Source organism: Myxocyprinus asiaticus, chromosome 49 (genome assembly GCF_019703515.2).
Source record: "Myxocyprinus asiaticus isolate MX2 ecotype Aquarium Trade chromosome 49, UBuf_Myxa_2, whole genome shotgun sequence".
Lineage (NCBI taxonomy): Eukaryota > Metazoa > Chordata > Actinopteri > Cypriniformes > Catostomidae > Myxocyprinus > Myxocyprinus asiaticus.
Window position 1 is genome coordinate 11,383,719 of NC_059392.1, and position 18,957 is coordinate 11,402,675.

An 18,957-nucleotide genomic window follows, 5' to 3' on the forward strand; every position below is an offset into this window, starting at 1 on the left:
TCTATCATAATTGACATACCCTTATGTCGTTCCAAACTCGTTTGACTTTCTTACTTATACAGAACATCTCAAAAGGAGAAAAGGAGGAAAAGATACATTTACCTGCACCGTACTCATCCTTTTTTAACCAACTTCTGCTGTTAGCGTGCAGCTAGCACTAGCATCCATGTGCATGCTGTAAAAGGTCTTCCGCCAATAAGCTCATTATCCCAGCAGAAAATATATGGGTTCTCACCCCACTCACTGATATACACTTTACATCTACCCCTGACTGTCACATCCCCACGAATTCATGCAATTATGCAGACTATGCTTTAGGCTGGAGATAATGCAAGCATGGTGAAGTGCGCTAAATCTCAAGCATGAGTGGAACCTAGCAAGGCGCTGAGGGGAAAATTGACCTGTTCCATTTTAGTTGAGAGGTTGAGCATGTGTATTTATATTATGTGTGTTGGAGACCACATTTGCAAAGATTTGATACCAGTTGGGTTCCCAGATGTATGGCATGCTAGTTGAGGGAGTGCAATTTCCCAGTTGATGCTAGTGGTGGGGGAAAAAAAACGATACTTCAAAGTATCGCAATATTTTACCTCACAAAACTTACTCTAACGCAAAGATTCAATACTGTTAGATACATTTTCATGTAGCGGAACAGTTCACCCAAAAATATAAAGTCTATCATAATTTACATACCCTTATGTCGTTCCAAACTCGTTTGACTTTCTTACTTATACAGAACATCTCAAAAGGAGATGTGTAATGAAAATCTGTCTTTTCAATATAATGGCAGTTGATAGTTTAGGAACCAAGGTACACTATTTACTCACGTTGGTTTTTTTTGTGTGTTTTTTTTTACTTATGCTTAAATGACTATCCTCTACACTACAGCTATAGCTCTACGATGAAGTAAAGGAGGACGTTCAGAACTTATTACGCAAAGCACCGAAGTCCAATGAAAATGAATAAAAACAAGTGTGTAAAAGATTGCAATAAATCATAGTTTTGAATCGCAATGCACTAAACTTAAAAAAAAAAAAAAAAAAAACTGCAATATTGTTGTATTTCAACCTGGATATCAATATAAAATATCACCAGATCCCTGCTGATTCCCAACTTTACTTGATGCCCTTCCAGAGACCAAAATTTTTGAAAATCCCTACATTGGAACCAACTTGACTATGCTTTGTACCACAGTCCAATGAAGATGAATTAAAAACAAGTGAGAAAAATCTGGCAATACTGTATATCACAGCTTTGAATTGCAGTATACTAAGTATAAAGAATTGCGATATTATTGTTCCATGACCCGTATATTGATACAATATCACATCACATTCTCTGCTGATTCTCACCCCCTAAGTTGACGCCTTTCCGGGGACCATCTTTTGGGAAAATCCATATAACGGACCAACAGGCCTATGCAAAGTGATTCTATGTTATTTCTTGGCAATAAAGGTAAAATTAAGAGATGAGACCTGTTATTGTAATGATTTCCACTTTGCACTGAGCCGCAAAAATGAAATAAAATAAATGAAAAAAAGACAAGAATGTTGGTGTTGGGGTATCTCTGCTCAAGAGGGTGGGCAAAGTGAACTAAAGCTGATTTATCCTGTGTTAGGGCTCAAATGCATCTGAGAGGCATTGAACAGCACTTCAAAAAGCAATAGCCACCTTTATATCAAGCCTGTGCCAGTCATCAGACCTGCCAGTGAAGCAAAATCAATCTGTTTCATATCGGAGATACCAGGGGAGAGCAAGAGAGGGATGGAAAGAGAGAGGGTGTATGTGAGTGTACAATCTGTCCCCAAAGCTCTATCTAATGACACATGCTGCATAACAGAGCAAGGATAGAAAAGGTTTCAATAAGGCAAACATGCTGTTATCTGGAGATGAGGACTAATATAAAAAAAGGCTTGGCTTGAACTGAGGGAGTTGTCAATCAAACACACTTTAATTTCTGTTTTCCAAACTCTCTCCCCCTCTTCTGCCTGCCCAGAACGGACACACTTACTTAGGCAGAAGACTTTCAAATTCTCCAACAAAGCAGCCGTAGCATTATCACTAACCAATAATGTGATTATTTGATGTGTTTAAACCTGGAAATTAACAGAAAATATGGAATAAAAAATAATAAAAATACAAATGAGAAATATTTCAAATTCTGCACTATTTCTAGGTCACTGGTGACCAAGCAAATTTGTGATGGTGACCATGTTAACTCATTTGTACAAAAGGTCATATTTATTAGCTTCCATGCAAGTTTAAGTACATCCAGTACCAGACACTTAGAAATTCTGAAATTCATGTTCATTTTTCACATTTAACTGTTCACTAACATTTCACTGCTAATCTAATTTGTAATTAATCAAAAACTATATTAAACCTTTTCACCAGTACACTTCTGAACCCCACTGCAATACAGTCCAGATAAAGCCTGAGATGTATTCACAAAGATAATTGCAAGCGCTTGACAATGGTTACAACCACTTAAGGCATCCTCATAAATTCAAGGTTGCAACCTTTCATCAGGCGATGTACAGTTCTTTTAATGATAGCCCATCACAATATTAATTTAACTAGGCAGCATGTCAATCAAGTGACCCAACCAGGAGATTTGTTCTAATCCACGACTACATGCAGATTGAAATGATTTACCAAAGCATTGAGAAGGACAATTTAATCACATTAGCTCTGTAGACTTAATAACCACTGACAAGAAAGCCCTTGTGGAGAAGGTTCCTTGAGGTTTGGAAGGTCTCTTCCTTTGTATTTCTTTGAACAGGTGTGGCGACCTTTCATCCAGTTAATGAGATTACGAGAGTAATTAGAACTGAAGCCACCAAGGGTCCCAACAGCCAACATGCTACAACCCAAGGGAACAACCAGAGTCCATCCGGTGCCTATATAGAAAGAAATATAATTAAGTCCTTTTGCATGGATCCTCAACCACCCTAGGAACTGGATGACATGCCTGTGATGAAAAAGTAGCATTAGCACATTTTCAAGCAAGCTAACTGCTAACAGCAACAGGAAAAACTGCATCTGAAAGCTAAGGCAGCTACCTTGCTGCCTCACTACTCAGTTAGTCAATGATTTCTCAGGCACCATTTTGTGTATGAAGGTACCTAGTAAGACAGCTGGTGTCAGGCAGCCATTAGCCATTAGCAATGCATTTTAAAACATTATGTCGAGTTCAGTTTTGAAAAGCAAAGTCCCAACTTTCCGTTTCATTCTGTTGCACTTCATTTAGAGTACTGCAGCACTGGGCTCAGACATATACGTTACCGCGGTGTTGTATGATATTATTACCATACAGGCAACTGTAATTAATGAAAACCATTATGGCACCGCCAATATTTTGAAGCTTGAGTCTGTGGTATTGTATACTATAGCTGTTTCCATCTAAATGTTTCGAATTTATTAACCGCATTTCTAAAAATTAGACTAAATAAAACATGATTTGTTGCGCGTTTCCATCCACTACATTATGAGCATTATCTTGAGGGAGCCGCTTTGTCTTGATGGAGCAGCTGGATGACCTCCTTGCTTCGGGGGGAGTTTCATTCACAGGATTGGAGCAATTGTACCTCGTTTTATTAAATGCTGCCAGAAAACACCACAGAATAAGTGTAATATCTGATATAATGAAAGCTGAAATGGATGTGATGCCCATACGCCGCCAGCCTCCGCATACATGGGAGCACCCACACGTGCTCATAACTGTTCTGGCGGATTGTGAGGACCCACTTAAAAGACCAGCGGTGGGTTAAACACTTCCAAATGCCAAGGGCTATGCATGAAAAATTGTGTGCCAAGGTTGGACCTTTTGATGGGACAGTCACATCAAGCTATCGCACACTCATAACACATACATGAATGGTCAAAACATGTTTTGCAAATAAACTGTTTCCATCACCTTAATGTGCATATTAATTAATGCAAAACTGTAGAAAATCTACCTCCTGTTAGCACATTAAATTTTAAGTGAATTTTGAGAGTTTATTTGCATATCAAGTGTTTCCATTCAGGATTTCTTATGCACAATTTAAAAAATGCGACAAAAAATTGTTGGATGGAAGCCTTGCTTATAACGCAGTGCTGTGAGACAACGTCGATTTAAAAATCTGGTGATCAATATCTTGCAGCTTTTGTCCCCTAAGTGAAATAATGTTTTTAAATTTCGAATATAATTAGAAGAAATGCTCCAATAAAATAATTATAATAATTGTAATATAAGTGAAAAATTCCAATTTAGTTTCTCAGCCTGTTCACAGCCCTAATCTGCAAACGCAGAGGATTCCATGATTCGCAATATGATCTTATTAGACAAGAACTTGTGCAAATTTTGGATTTGGACGTGCCTAGATGGCTTCCTACCGCTATACACTGCCTACAAAGGCAGCTTTTTCCAGCTTAAAGATGCAGCCAAAGTATTTCAAAGCAGGACACTCTAGGATTGGTCTAGGGTTGAAAAGAAATCCCTTGTAACCATTAAAGTCACAACAGTGTTGGATTGCTCCTGGGGTGCTACTCTTAGCTGTTCATTTAGAATGATGTGCAACTATTGGGCATGACCTAAGCACACTCTCCATCTCCGGCATGGTCACCAAGAGGAAGGCAATAAGGGACCCAAGGAAGTCCAACGGGTGCCTAGGGAGCGCTATTGCCAGCCACTTATAGGGAAGTCCAAAGACAGCTAAGTGTCATAGTCAATGCGAACACACACCTCTACAATTGCAAAAATCAATGGGGCTTTATGAGGCATCAATCTCCTCCACAAAGGCCCTGCTTGTCTACTGCTGGGAAGGACCATTTTGATGTGGGGCTCTGACATATGCCAGCCTGAAAATTGTCAGCAAAGGTTTCTTGGGCTTTTGTTGATCCATCTCAGGAGGTTTATCTTGTTCCCTTGAAAATTGTTCTTGGCTGTCAGGTGGCCAAATTGGGAACATTTTAAGAAACATTGTGAAGGCCATTACTTCTTAGAGGTATGATTGGGAACTGACAACCAGTTCTTAATCAGAACCAGTTCCATTTTTTTTAAATACCAGAACCAAATAATTTTTATGACTTTTGGTTTCAATAATGGTTCTCAAACATACAATAAGAATAATTTCTTTCCAAATTCGTATTTCCAAATTGTCTCAAAAATACTAAAATAAACCTAACCCTATCTGTTAATGGATTGGTTAAGAAACCAGAATTGTTAAAAGGAATCAGAAGCAAAAACAGATTCCTAGTCCTACTTAAAGGACCTTTGAAAAGGAGGAAAAGGAAAGGAATATATATATATATATATATATATATATATATATATATATATATAGATAGATAGATATAGATATGTATATATATATATATATATATATATATATATATATATATATATATATATATATATATAAATATATATGTATATGTATATATATGTATATGTATATATATACAGTTGTGCTCAAATGTTTGCATACCCTGGCAGAAATTGTGACATTTTGGCATTGATTTTGAAAATATGACTTTATATTTAAGGATAGTGATCATGTGAAGCCATTTATCATCACATAATTGTTTGGCTCCTTTTTAAATCATAATGATAACAGAAGTCACCCAAATGGCCCTGATCATAAGTTTACATACCCTTGAATGTTTGGCCTTGTTACAGACACACAAGGTGACACACACAAGTTTAAATGGCAATTAAAGGTTAATTTCCCACACCTGTGGCTTTTTAAATTGCAATTAGTGCCTGTGTATAAATAGTCAATGAGTTTGTTAGCTCTCACATGGATGCACTGAGCAGGCTAGATACTGAGCCATGGGGAGCAGAAAAGAACTGTCAAAAGACCTGCGTAACAAGGTAATGGAACTTTATAAAGATGGAAAAGGATATAAAAAGATATCCAAAGCCTTGAAAATGCCAGTCAGTACTGTTCAATCACTTATTAAGAAGTGGAAAATGCGGGGATCTCTTGATATCAAGCCAAGGTCAGGTAGACCAAGAAAGATTTCAGCCACAACTGCCAGAAGAATTGTTCGGGATACAAAGAAAAACCCACAGGTAACCTCAGGAGAAATACAGGCTGCTCTGGAAAAAGACGGTGTGGTTGTTTCAAGAAGCACAATATGACGATACTTGAACAAAAATGAGCTGCAAGGTCGAATTGCCAGAAAGAAGCCTTTACTGCACCAATGCCACAAAAAAGCCCGGTTACAATATGCCCGACAACACCTTGACACGCCTCACAGCTTCTGGCACACTGTAATTTGGAGTGACGAGACCAAAATAGAGGTTTATGGTCACAACCATAAGCGCTATGTTTGGAGAGGGGTCAACAAGGCCTATAGTGAAAAGAATACCATCCCCACTGTGAAGCATGGTGGTGGCTCACTGATGTTTTGGGGGTGTGTGAGCTCTAAAGGCACGGGGAATCTTGTGAAAATTGATGGCAAGATGAATGCAGTATGTTATCAGAAAATACTGGCAGACAATTTGCATTCTTCTGCACGAAAGCTGTGCATGGGATGCTCTTAGACTTTCCAGCATGACAATGACCCTAAGCACAAAGCCAAGTTGACCATCCAGTGGTTACAGCAGACAGTGTGGTTGTTTCAAGGAGCACGATACGACGATACTTGAACAAAAATGAGCTGCATGGTCGAGTTGCCAGAAAGAAGCCTTTATTGTGCCAATGCCACAAAAAAGCCTGGTTACAATATGCCCGACAACACCTTGACATGCCTCACAGCTTCTGGCACACTGTAATTTGGAATGACGAGACCAAAATAGAGCTTTATGGTCACAACCATAAGCGCTATGTTTGGAGAGGGGTCACCAAGGCCTATAGTGAAAAGAATACCATCCCCACTGTGAAGCATGGTGGTGGCTCACTGATGTTTTGGGGGTGTGTGAGCTCTAAAGGCACGGGGAATCTTGTGAAAATTGATGGCAAGATGAATGCAGCATGTTATCAGAAAATACTGGCAGACAATTTGCATTCTTCTGCATGAAAGCTGTGCATGGGACGCTCTTGGACTTTCCAGCATGACAATGACCCTAAGTACAAGGCCAAGTTGACCCTCCAGTGGTTACAGCAGAAAAAGGTGAAGGTTCTGGAGTGGCCATCACAGTCTCCTGACCTTAATATCATCAAGCCACTCTGGGGAGATCTCAAACGTGCCGTTCATGCAAGACGACCAAAGATGAATGGGCAGCTATACCACCTGCAAGAATTTGGGGCCTCATAGACAACTATTACAAAAGACTGCATGCTGTCATTGATGCTAAAGGGGGCAATACACAGTATTAAGAACTAAGGGTATGCAGACTTTTGAACAGGGGTCATTTCATGTTCGTTATTGACCTATACACATACTATTATTAATCTGATTACACCATTGGCAAGAATCATAAAGTTGGCCATCAGCAAAACACCTCTTTAACAAGCAGAATCTCTTACATTACAACATTTTACGTCTAATTAATCTTACACTGTAAGATGGGTATGTGGGTGAACTCAATATACCTGCAGACCTATTTAGAGTAAATTGCAGATCACAAGCTAGACGACCATGGAAGACTAAATTTAGGGTTAGTTAATGGTCTTGGCAAGTATCCTGCAATATAATTGATTGTTAGGCAAGTTGTGTATCCTCTTCCAACCATTCCAACATCCATTCCTTATGGCACTTACACCTTTTATTTACAATATGCCCCTCGGTTTGACCAAAAATCAAGTTGGGGGGTTGGGGCCCAGTGCTACCGTTCCAATATCCAAGCTAATTACTTTTTAATTTACAGTGTGTTGTTAATGGGCTTGGCAAGGGGAACAAGGTTAGATGGGCAGCAGAAGCCACTTCCCTTCCGTTCACAAGCACAACAGCCTCCTTAATTAAAATGAATAATCTGGACATCCATCAGATAGATGGAGTGAAGGTGAAAGAGAGAGTCAGAGTAAGATGTTCTGTTCCAAAACCTAGTGAGCTTCCTACGGAGGCAGCTTTTTAAGGGATCAAAGTTGTATTCCCAATGCAAATCCTATTCCAAAAGGTAGACAACTTAATTTTGCTGCCTCCTAAGATACCTCGTTTTGGCCACATTTTAAAACAGCATTGCATTTTTCAGAAATAATGCAATCCGAGAATGCATTGCTGCGAGCTCAGAGAGAAAAAATAAATCCAAGATGGCGGATAAGGTGAGAGAAGTCCATAAATATACATATTATTCATCAGTGCAGAAAAGTATTAATAAAATATTATTTGAAATAATTTTTACGAACTCGTTTCTGCGTTTAAAAAAAGCATGATGCTGTGCAATGGTCAAAATCATCCGTCTAGCGCATATGTACAAAAAACGTGTTCAATGTGAATGGCCCCTTAGAAGGCAGCTGCTTAGGTAGACAGTTTTTGGAACAGAACTAAAGAGTTGTGAGGCAGGTGAGTGAAGGAAAGGAGAAGCAAGTTTTGAAGTGCATGTACATTTAAATACACTACATGAAACGAGTGCGAAAAGTCCAGAGAAAAAATAACTACCTCCACGGCTCTCGCTGTCAGCTGGCTTCACCTGGATGGGGCGAGTCATCTGGAAGAAGGAAAACAGCAGAGACAAGACAAGGGGTTAGTTCGGGTACAGACAACTGCTGTCACCACAATAAGCTAGAAAACTCAAACTATTGAGCCTCTGAAGATCCGCATGGCAGTTTGTAGGAAACTCGACATCCCTCAAAACATACTAACAGCAGTGATTTGTACCAGAGACAGTATAAGGAAGAGAATGACCACTTGTAAATAAATAAATCAAAGAAATTGTAGCAGCTGTAAGAATGGAAGTCACGCCCTTCAGTTAATATAGCCAATCACCTTTTTGATAGAGTTTGTTTAGCTAATATGTGCATGAATATTAGCTGGACCAGAGTTAAAAGCAAGATTTATAATACTGTTGTAGTCAGATTTCTTTTACTTTATTATTTGAAATGTGTTACTGAACTATAATCTTGACAAATCAGTTTGGAGGTTTTAGTTCAACAATACAACACACTGAACAGGCTGTACGTCTATCATTCATCATCTTAGAAAAATTTAATATGCCATCTGTCCTGACTAATGGTGCATGCAATTCATGTCAGAGTGATTGTGTTTACGAGTTGAGCGCACATGAACGCTACCAAAAAGTCGTAAGTACCAGTTAAATTTCTTTAAAGAAATATTCCAGGTTCAATACAAGTTAAACTTAATCGACAGCATTTGTTGCATAATGCTGATTACCATAAATATTCATTTAGTCGCGTACCTCCTTTTCCTTAAAAAAAAAAAAAAAAAAAAAAAAAAGACCCGCTAAAATCGAGGTTACAGTGAGTCACTTACAATGGAAGTGAATGGGGCCAGTTTTTGGAGGGTTTAAAGGCAGAAATGTAAAGCTTATAATTTTATAAAGCACTCACATTAATTATTATGTTGAAACTTGTGTATTATTTAAATTGTAAAGTTGTTTAAATCTGAATTTTTACAGTAGTTTTAGGTTTTTAGGGTTTACAGTGCAATGTCGTCATTGCAACGAAGTTGTAAAATTGGATATAACTTTACTTTGAAACAGTAAGCAATTTTATTACCCTAAAATCATGTTAACACACATATTGTTTACGTCTTGTGACTATACTTTTAAAACAGTGAGTTTTTAGTGGATTTAGTTATGGATTAGCCCCATTCACTTCCATTGTAAGTGCCTCACTGTAACACAGATTTTTCTTTTTTTCTTTTTTTTTAAGAAAAGGAGGAACAAGTAGGAATACATTTTTGTGGTAATCAACATTATGCCACAAATGCTGGCGATTGAGTTTAACTTGTATTGAATCCAGAATATTGCTTTAAGCCCCGACTTTGTGAGTTGGGGGCATGTCAATTCAAGGTTTTTGAGGAAGCAAATTGATATTGACCATAAGTTGTAATTGTAAATATGAAATTGCAATTTACTTACAATGTAATCCATAATTTACAATTTAAAGATTTTGTGTACTGTTGATTAAGAATTGCAATTAATTGTGCCAGAAAACAATAATTTATTTGTTTTATTAAGAGACAGGCATGTGAGATAATTCTACATTTACCATCAATCTCTGTGACAGCATGAGAGTAATAAAGTACACAGATAAAGCATTCATTACACACTGAACACACACTTTGCTCTTCATTTAATTGCAGTAGCACTAAAAAAGCTTCCTGTGTTTGTCAGTATGTGAAAATGAGAGAGAGAAATGTAGAAAATTGCCAACGTATCCATTTTTTCCCCAACCATAATCACTTGAATGCACATGACACCGCAATTACGACTTCCAAGCTCATAAGAACGAAGTTCCAAGGGGCACTTGAATGCAGCATAACATCTATTTCCAACATAAAAAAAACCACCTGCCCAGAGGCGTTACCAATATGGCCGCCGAGTGAACTGAATTGCTTTAAAGAGACTTTATACTGTCTGACAAGCGTGTTTTTTCTATTTGCTTTGCGGTGCTCAATTGGTTACAGTGTCTAGCAGTGGTGGCAGAGAGAAAGTGAAATGCAACAACAATTAAAGTAGAGGCAGCCATGAGAGAGGGAGAGAGATCAATGCAGCCCTATTGATCCCTGGCCGTTAGGCTGGAGAGTAGGGATTCTAGAGAAAGAAGGCTCACTGTAATCTACTAAAGCCTGATAAGAATGGCATATGTTGGATTAGAATCCTCTGTCATCACAGTTTTTGTGCTCTGTATTTTGCTCAACTAATTTTTTCTGATTATTCCGGTAAAGGTTTAAGTTTTCTAAGCTGGTTTTGTATTCGACAAACTTGAGCAAAACTGAGAGAAAAAAAAAGATGCCTTTCTGTTTGTTTTTCTTCTTATGTCCATCGTTCAAGGATACAAAGGACTTTGTTGCAGGATCAAAGGATGTTCAAAGGGTTTGTCTATGCTCCCCATTTATGCCTACCTGGGGATGTAATGTAGAACTTTAAACAGAGTTCTGTAAGCACAGACTATTTGATTACACAGCAATATTATAAAGCGGCCTAAAGGAATATTCCAGGTTCAATACAAGTTAAGCTCAATCGATAGCATTTGTGTTATAATGTGTAATACCACAAAACATTATTTTGACTTATCCCTCCTTTTCTTTAAAAAAAGCAAAAACCTGGGTTACAATGAGGCACTTAGAATGGAAGTGAATGGGGCCAATCCGTAAACATTTAAATACTCACTGTTTCAAAAGTATAGCCACAAGACATAAACCATATGCGTGTTAACATGATATTAGTGTGATAAAATCGCTTATTAACCTTTTTGGAGTAAAGTCATATCCAATTTTACAACTTAGTAAAAGTTCATCAACCTAGAACAGTAGTCAGCCACAAAAACGTCGATTTAAACAACTTTGCAGTTCAAATAATACACAGAAGAGTTGAAATTAAGTGCTTTTATCAAATTATAAGCTTCACATTTCTGACCACATTTACATGGCTTATTGCGAGAAAGCAGTGTTCCCGTTTACATGCACTGTATAAACACCGTACACAGCAATGTAATTTCCCCACAATGCTTGTGTAAATAACAAACATGGTATCTGAAGAAGACTTTGCCATTTTATACCCCATTGCTTAATCTCTTAAACGGCGTAAGTAACTCAGCATTCTTGTTTACATGACGTTTCAGAATACTGTTTACTTCAAAAACCCTGGAATAAACCATTTTCTTAAGTGCATGTAAATGTGGTAACTGCCTATAAACCCTCCAAAGATTGGCCCAGTTTACTTCCGTTGTGAATGCCTCATATATTTTCTTTTTTTAAAGGAAGGGGTGAGTCTAATTTTGTTTATTTTTTTTATGTCACAAATGCTTTTGATTGAGCTTAGCTTGTATTGAAACCACATTTTTCCTTTAAAGGGATAGTTCACCCAAAAACGTGGGTGGGTAAGATCCTGTCCTTAAGGCCTACTTTACACTCTATAACATCCATTCCCCAGCATCATAATCCAATGGGAGCTTTCTATCGATCAAAAAAAAAAAAAAACTGCTAATAGCAACACAGCAGGGCTAGTTTGGATGAAAAAGGGCCAAGAGCTGTGCAGAGATCTGCAACAAGATTACCCAAATTTGCAGAGCACATTTTGCAGCCTCCCCAGCCATCTGTATCCTGAAATTAAGCCTTTTTATACCACAGCAACTTTTACCCCATGCAAGGGCCAGAAAAATATTTGAGAAACACAAGGATCAACATTTTCTCTTTCTCCTCAATGCATTTTCTTTTACTGTCCAATTGCAGGGGGCGAACTGAAAAAGGTCACTTTTAAAGACAGGCCAATCCCATAAAAGCATGACTTGTTCAAGGAGAAACACTATAATGGGATTTTAAAATGCCTTAATAATATGCTGATATATTGAGAAAGAGGGCCAGGCCAGATTCATTAAGTGCTAAACGTATCCATTTTCACCTTGAAGAACCGAATAACCTTCCTCTGAGAAATTATTCCATAAATTTATCCATCGTAAATAATAACTAGCAGGGTCTAAGTCTTTGTGCGAGGGGGAAAAAAAGATATAATTCTTTTGAAGGTCGGAGTTCAGTAGCTTTGTCTTGCACTTGCGCGTGTGCACCGGTTAATGCAGTTTTGGGTGCTGCCTCTGTCTGTTTGAAATAACACAATATGACTGTGTTTTGATAGACCAATCTTTCTTTACTTCCCTTAACAGCATTTTACTACCATTACCAAGTCCACAGGTGGAAAGAAAAAAAAAAAGATTCAACCGATTTACAGGATTTATAGGCGCATTTATAAATAATAGGTATATAATAATTGAGCGCATTTACATGCACAATCTTACACCAATTATACAAGCTCGGATGGGCCCGCTGGAGGGGATCGTGACAAAAAAAAATGATTGTCAAAAAATGTATAACTACAGTCTTGACCAACACAAAATAGGTATCGTTTAAAAGCTTTGAAGCTGTACTTTACTATGCTTGAAGGCATGATGACCTGTTCTGAACAAGTGTTTTGAAATTTGCAGACAAATCAGAAGTGTACCTGTGGTGATGGTGCATGGCCGAGCGACATCTGTAGAGAGTGAGGCCAAGAGAGGAACAGTAAGGACTGACACCTGTGGGAAATTATCTATAACAGCTGTTCTGTTTTACAGTGAGAGCTGGAGACGGACAAGAGGGCAGTCCAGACTGCCAGTGGAGAGAGAGAGAGACCAACCTGAGTGTGTGTGCCCTGCTGAAAAGCAAACCTTGTGTGTTATACTGAAAAGTAGTGTAAATTAAGATACAACCAGCCTATTTGTTACTCACAATCAAAAAAATAGCAAGTAATAGCTAAGTATATGTCCTTGTCATTTATGTTGGTGTTGCTTATATGCCATGTTTTCGCTTATAACTTCACAAAAATTAATGGCCGTACCGCACGTCACGCTGACGAAGATGGGACCTCAAGACAACCCGGAGGCATTCCTTGAGCTCTTAGAGCAGATGGTGGGAGCATGGAACTGGCCCAGCACTCAGTGGGTGGCCAGCCTCATGCCACTGTTGTCCGGGGAAGCCCAACTCACAGCCCATCAACTACCTGCATCCAACCTCCTGGTGTACGAAGATCTGAAGAAAGCTATCCTGCAACGGGTTGGCCGAAGCCCAGAGCAACAACGCCAACACTTCCGCTCGCTGATGCTTGGCAAGCTCTGCCGCCCGTTCGCAGACACCTGCCGAAGGTGGCTGCTGGCTGAAGATCACGATGCCGAGGAGATACTCGATCTGGTGGTACTGGAGCAGTTCATCGTCCAGTTACCAAAAGGGACAGTTGAGTCGGTCCAGTGCCACCGACCGGCGTCACTGGACAGGGTGGTCCAGCTGGTTGAGGACCATATGGCGGCGTATTCGGGGGCCGGCGAGCCCCCTTCTTCTCTCTCTCTCTCTCTCTCTCTCTCTCTCTTTTTCTCTCCTTCCTCCCCCTCCTTCCCCTCATCCTGTTCCTATTCCCCAGAAACAGGGAATTCTGACCCCAAACTCGGTTCCCCGGTCCCGTGGGCCGTTTAACCTGCCGGTCTTCCCTAACCCTCTCTGCTCTTCCCCACAGGCTGGTGAATCTGCTGCCAGGGTGTGAAGTCTGGGCCGGTCTGCTGGAGCTGCGGGGAAACTGGGCATTTCTAGGGCTGATGCCCCGCAATGGAGGTGGAGACATTGGTCCGTAACCCTGATGTGCCACAGGCTGCCCCCGATCGAGCAGGAGCGTACCGGATACCTGTGATACCTTAAGGGAGGTACATACCAAGTCTTGGTGGATTCAGGTTGTAATCATTCACCAAAGTTTGGTTCAATCCGAGGCTTTGGATATGAGCCGGCAGGTGAAGGTAAGGTGTGTGCACAGGGATATTCAAAATGACCCTGTAGTGATGCGGTTAGTCCCCGCCTCTCCCATCTACTAATCTTGGGTACAAATTGACCGGCATTTACAAATTTATTAAGGGGAATGTGTGTGGATGGGTCCTGCAACAAAACATTTCGGTATGTGGTGTGTGATTTGCTGGCAGGGGAAGCAGTGCCAGGGCCATCTACGTCAGCTCCACATCAGGAGGACGTAAGGGAGGGGGAAGTCTCAGAAATGTTGTTCCAGATGGCTCAATATAATCTGATTGTGGGTCAGATTATAATGGCCCATTTCTATTGGCCGGGCATTCACGGGGATGTTCGCAGTTGGTGTGCGGCATGCCATGAATGTCAGCTGGTGAATCCGCTGGCCACCCCAAGAGCGCCATTGCGATCCCTTCCATTAATCAAGGTCCCCTTCAAAAGAATTGGTACGGACTCGTCGGGCCATTAGAGTGGGCGGCACATGGAAATCGCTTTGTATTGGTTCTGGTGAACTATGCAACGTGATATTCAGAACATTTCAGCACGAAGTGTTGTGGAGGCACTCTTCAGAATCATCTCCCGACTGGGGATTCCGAAAGAAATCCTCACTGATCACTATGTTTATGTCACATACACTACGTGAACTGTATGAATTATTGGGGATTAAATCGATTCGGACTAGCGTTTAACACCCCCAAACGAACGGCTTGGTCAAACGATTTAATCAGACCCTAAAGAATATGATTCGTAAGTTTGTGCATGAAGATGCTCGAAATTGGGACAAGTGGCTCGAGCCCCAATTATTTGCAGTATGAGAGGTCCCGCCAGCATCCACGGGGTTCTCCCCATTTGAATTATTGTATGGGTGTTGACCACATGGCATGCTTGATGTCCTACAGGAAAATTGGGTGGAGGGACCTTCAAACAGCAAAAATGAAAGTCAATACGTTCATGACCTGAGAGCAAAACTCCAAACACTGAGGTAATTAACACAGGAGAACTTGCTCCAGGCTCAAGAATGTCAAAGCCAGCTGTATAATAGGGGTACTCGACTACGGGAATTTACACCAGGCGATAAAAGTCCTTGTATTGCTCCCCACATCTAGCTCTAAATTACTCGCCAAGTGGCAAGGACCCTTTGAGGTCACACAGCGAGTTGGGGAAATCGGTTATGAGATGAAACAAATGGATAGAGGCAGAGCACGTCAGATTTACCACCTCAACCTCCTAAAACCGTGGAGAGAGGCGGTCCCTGTGACTTTGGTGATGATGGTTCCAGAGAGGGAGGAGCTTGGACTGGAGATGAACTTAAAAGTCACAGATCGAGTCACCCTGGTCACTTGTGGAGACCACTTCTGAACATCCCAAATCACGGAGGTTGCCAGGTTGCAAAGAGAATTCTCTGACATGTTCTCACCTCATCCCGGTCATACGAATCTCACTGAGCACCGTATTGAGATGACCCCAGGGGTAGTGGTACGTAGTCATCCCTACCAATTACCTGAGCACCAAAAAAAAGTGGTTCGGGAAGAATTAAAGGCCATGCTAGATATGGGGGTAGTAGAAGAATCCCCTAGTTACTGGGCCAGCCTGATGATTTTGGTTCCGAAGTACAACGGTGCAGTCCGGTTCTGTTTGGCTTATAGAAAAGTCAATGCAGTGTCTAAATTTGATGCGTACCTGATGCCTCGAATTGATGAGCTGCTTGATCTGTTAGGTGCGTCTCACTTTTATTCGACACTGGATTTAACGAAGGGATATTGGCAGATCTCTTCCCATGAAAAAACTGCATTTTCCACACTGTTCAGATTACACCAATTCGTGATGCTTCCATTCGGTTTGTTCGGGGCCCTGGCTACGTTTCAGCGGCTTATGGACCGAATCCTCAGACCTCACACTGCTTATGCTGCTGCCTATCTCGACAACATCATTATTTACAGTAATGATTGGCAGTGGCACCTGCAGCATCTGAGGGTTGTCCTGAGGTCGTTGAGAAGGGTGGGACTCATGGCAAACCCAAAGAAGTGTGCAATTGGGCAGGTGGAAGTATGGTATCTGGGCTTCCACTTGGGTTATGGGCAGGTGTGGCCCCAAATTTATAAGACTGCAGCGATTGCAGCCTGCCCAAGACCTAAGACCAAAAAGGAGGTGATACAGTTCCTGGGGCTGACAGGCTATTATCGTAGGTTTGTGCCGTCACCAGCCCACTGACTGTTTTTACTAAAAAGGGGGCACCATATCCGGTCCAGTGGACAGAGCCGTATCAGCAGACTTTCACGCAGTTGAAAGCTGCACTTTACGGCAGCCTGTTATTGCACTCTCCTGACTTCTCTCTCCCTTTTATATTGCAGACAGATGCATCAGACAGGGGGATGGGAGCGGTACTGTCCCAGATGGTGGAGGGGGAGGAGCTGTATATTAGTCGCAAAACTCACCGAGGGAGACTAAGTACAGCACGATAGAGAAGGAGTGTTTGGCCATCATGTGGGCAGTCCACTCCGATACTATCTGTTGGGGCGTGCTTTCACCCTCTGTTTGGACCCCGTCCCGCTCCAGTGGCTCCATCGCATGAAGGATACCAATGGCCGGGAGAGGAACAGTAAGGACTGACACCTGTGGGAAATTATCTCTAACAGCTGTTCTGTGTTAAAGTGAGAGCTGGAAAGGGATAAGAGGGCAGTCCAGACCGCCGGAGGAGAGAGAGAGAGAGACCGACCTTCTGGTCATGTGTGCCCTTCTGAAAAGCAAACCTTGTGTGTTATACTGAAAAGTAGTGTAAATTAAGATACAACCAGCCTATTTGTTACTCACAATCAAAACAATAGCAAGTAATAGCTAAGTATATGTCCTTGTCATTTATGTTGGTGTTGCTTATATGCCATGTTTTCGCTTATAACAAACGAGCTCTCACACAAAAAATGGAAATTATGTAGCATCATGAAATGCTAAACCAATTGGATTGGGTTCAGATTGGTGCAAAAATCATCCATATTTGGGCAGAGAGACATGTGATTGGTGACTGTTACATATGAGCACCAGGAGATGGCACCAAGTACATGACGCAGACTCAGTGATGCAGACTCATTAAGTAAAATGGCACTCATTCTGTGAAATCTCATTACTAAAATCATTTCTGCATGCTATGCTAACCTTTAGTCATTGTTGTGTTTGCATGTAATTAGTTCTTATGTACAATTATTATGTTTTATTTGTTTGAAGAGGCTTTTGGATACTTGGAGACATTTTTGAACACTAGCATAAATCATTTTGTAATGCTATAAGTTTTGATTGCTTTGTTGAATCAACATAAATTGTTTCTCAGTTACAGTTGACATGATTGGGAACAAAACAAATGCAGTTTTTCGGAGCCACCTTATTCACACCCAGAGATATATAATCTCAAATCAGACAAATAAGAAAAAAAAAGTACATTTTGGGCTCAAGATATTTCAGCAGTTTCTTAGGCTGAAAGTCTCAGAATTTATCAAAATCTATATCAAAAGTTTTCTTTGCAAATATACCAAACACTTGACCTTCCTTGTTTTTGGAACACATAGATTTTTGCCCATTATCCCCATTTAACATTGAATGTAATCACCTTTGCCGGCAGTCTTACCAGCTTATCCAATGTGCTCAAATGTTGTGTGCATGATTTACGTCTTGACATCAAAAGCAGCGGATAACCTGATGATTTCAAATCTCATGTAAACGTGACTTTCTTGCATTGTCTGACTTTTAAATAAGTTGATTTTTGTTAGTTATCAGCATATTGGTGTGTTTAAAGGCACTCATGCAGTGCCTTATCATAAAAATAGATAAAGTTTGTTCTATTTTGTGAGAGGAATGCATCACAAGCTATCTGACTTTCTCACAACTATCTCACATATGCTATCAGTGAGATGTGTTTTGAACACATTGGACTTTAATATAAGGTTTATGGATTCACCTCTCTACTAGTCACTGTCCCGGTCATAAAATGCTGGTGTAATGGTCCATTTGTTTTCCTAAGAGCAACGTGTTTCTCCCTTGTACATTTACTGTATTATCGACTGTCCTAAGTTTATTGCATTTTTCTCACCTCTAATGGTATGCTGTACACTTCAGGTACAATCACACACACACACACACACACACACACACACACACACACACACACACACACACATTTACTTAAAGGATAGTCCACCTAAAAATGAAAACTGAGTCATCATTTATGGTCAGATTTTGCTAACTTCTAGGGACAAATGCATCCCCAAAATTCGTTCCCATAAATAGCTAAGTAAACTCCTACACACATATTTGCACGAGAATACAGTATACACACCCATTCCACACATGCACCAAAAACAAAAAAGACCAGCGGTTAATGAACTTGTGCTGTTGTCAGGGAAACCATTAAATTAGCCTCTGTCCTGAGAGACTTTGCAGCGCCTCTCTGCTGCTTTTGTGCTTTTGTAGCGTAACCGTACTTTACTCATAAGATACAACGATTGAATTCACCTTATGCTGCGTTCCTCGCGAAAAACAATACGTTCTAATTGTGATAGATTCAAGGAGGTTTCCACACTAGGAATTGTGAATGCACTGAGA

The 18,957-nt window shown here is 40.4% G+C and overlaps 1 protein-coding gene across 4 annotated transcripts in view; it reads right to left on the bottom strand.

Moving 5' to 3' along the window:
- Positions 1–18,957, bottom strand: part of LOC127437969 (CUGBP Elav-like family member 5) — a 322,934-nt gene that overhangs the window by 133,024 nt on the left and 170,953 nt on the right. For all 4 annotated transcript variants that reach the window (XM_051693154.1, XM_051693153.1, XM_051693152.1 and 1 more), the window contains exon 3: positions 8,530–8,578. In XM_051693154.1, the coding sequence (XP_051549114.1) occupies positions 8,530–8,578 (49 nt within the window). The remainder of the gene's footprint in view (positions 1–8,529; positions 8,579–18,957) is intronic.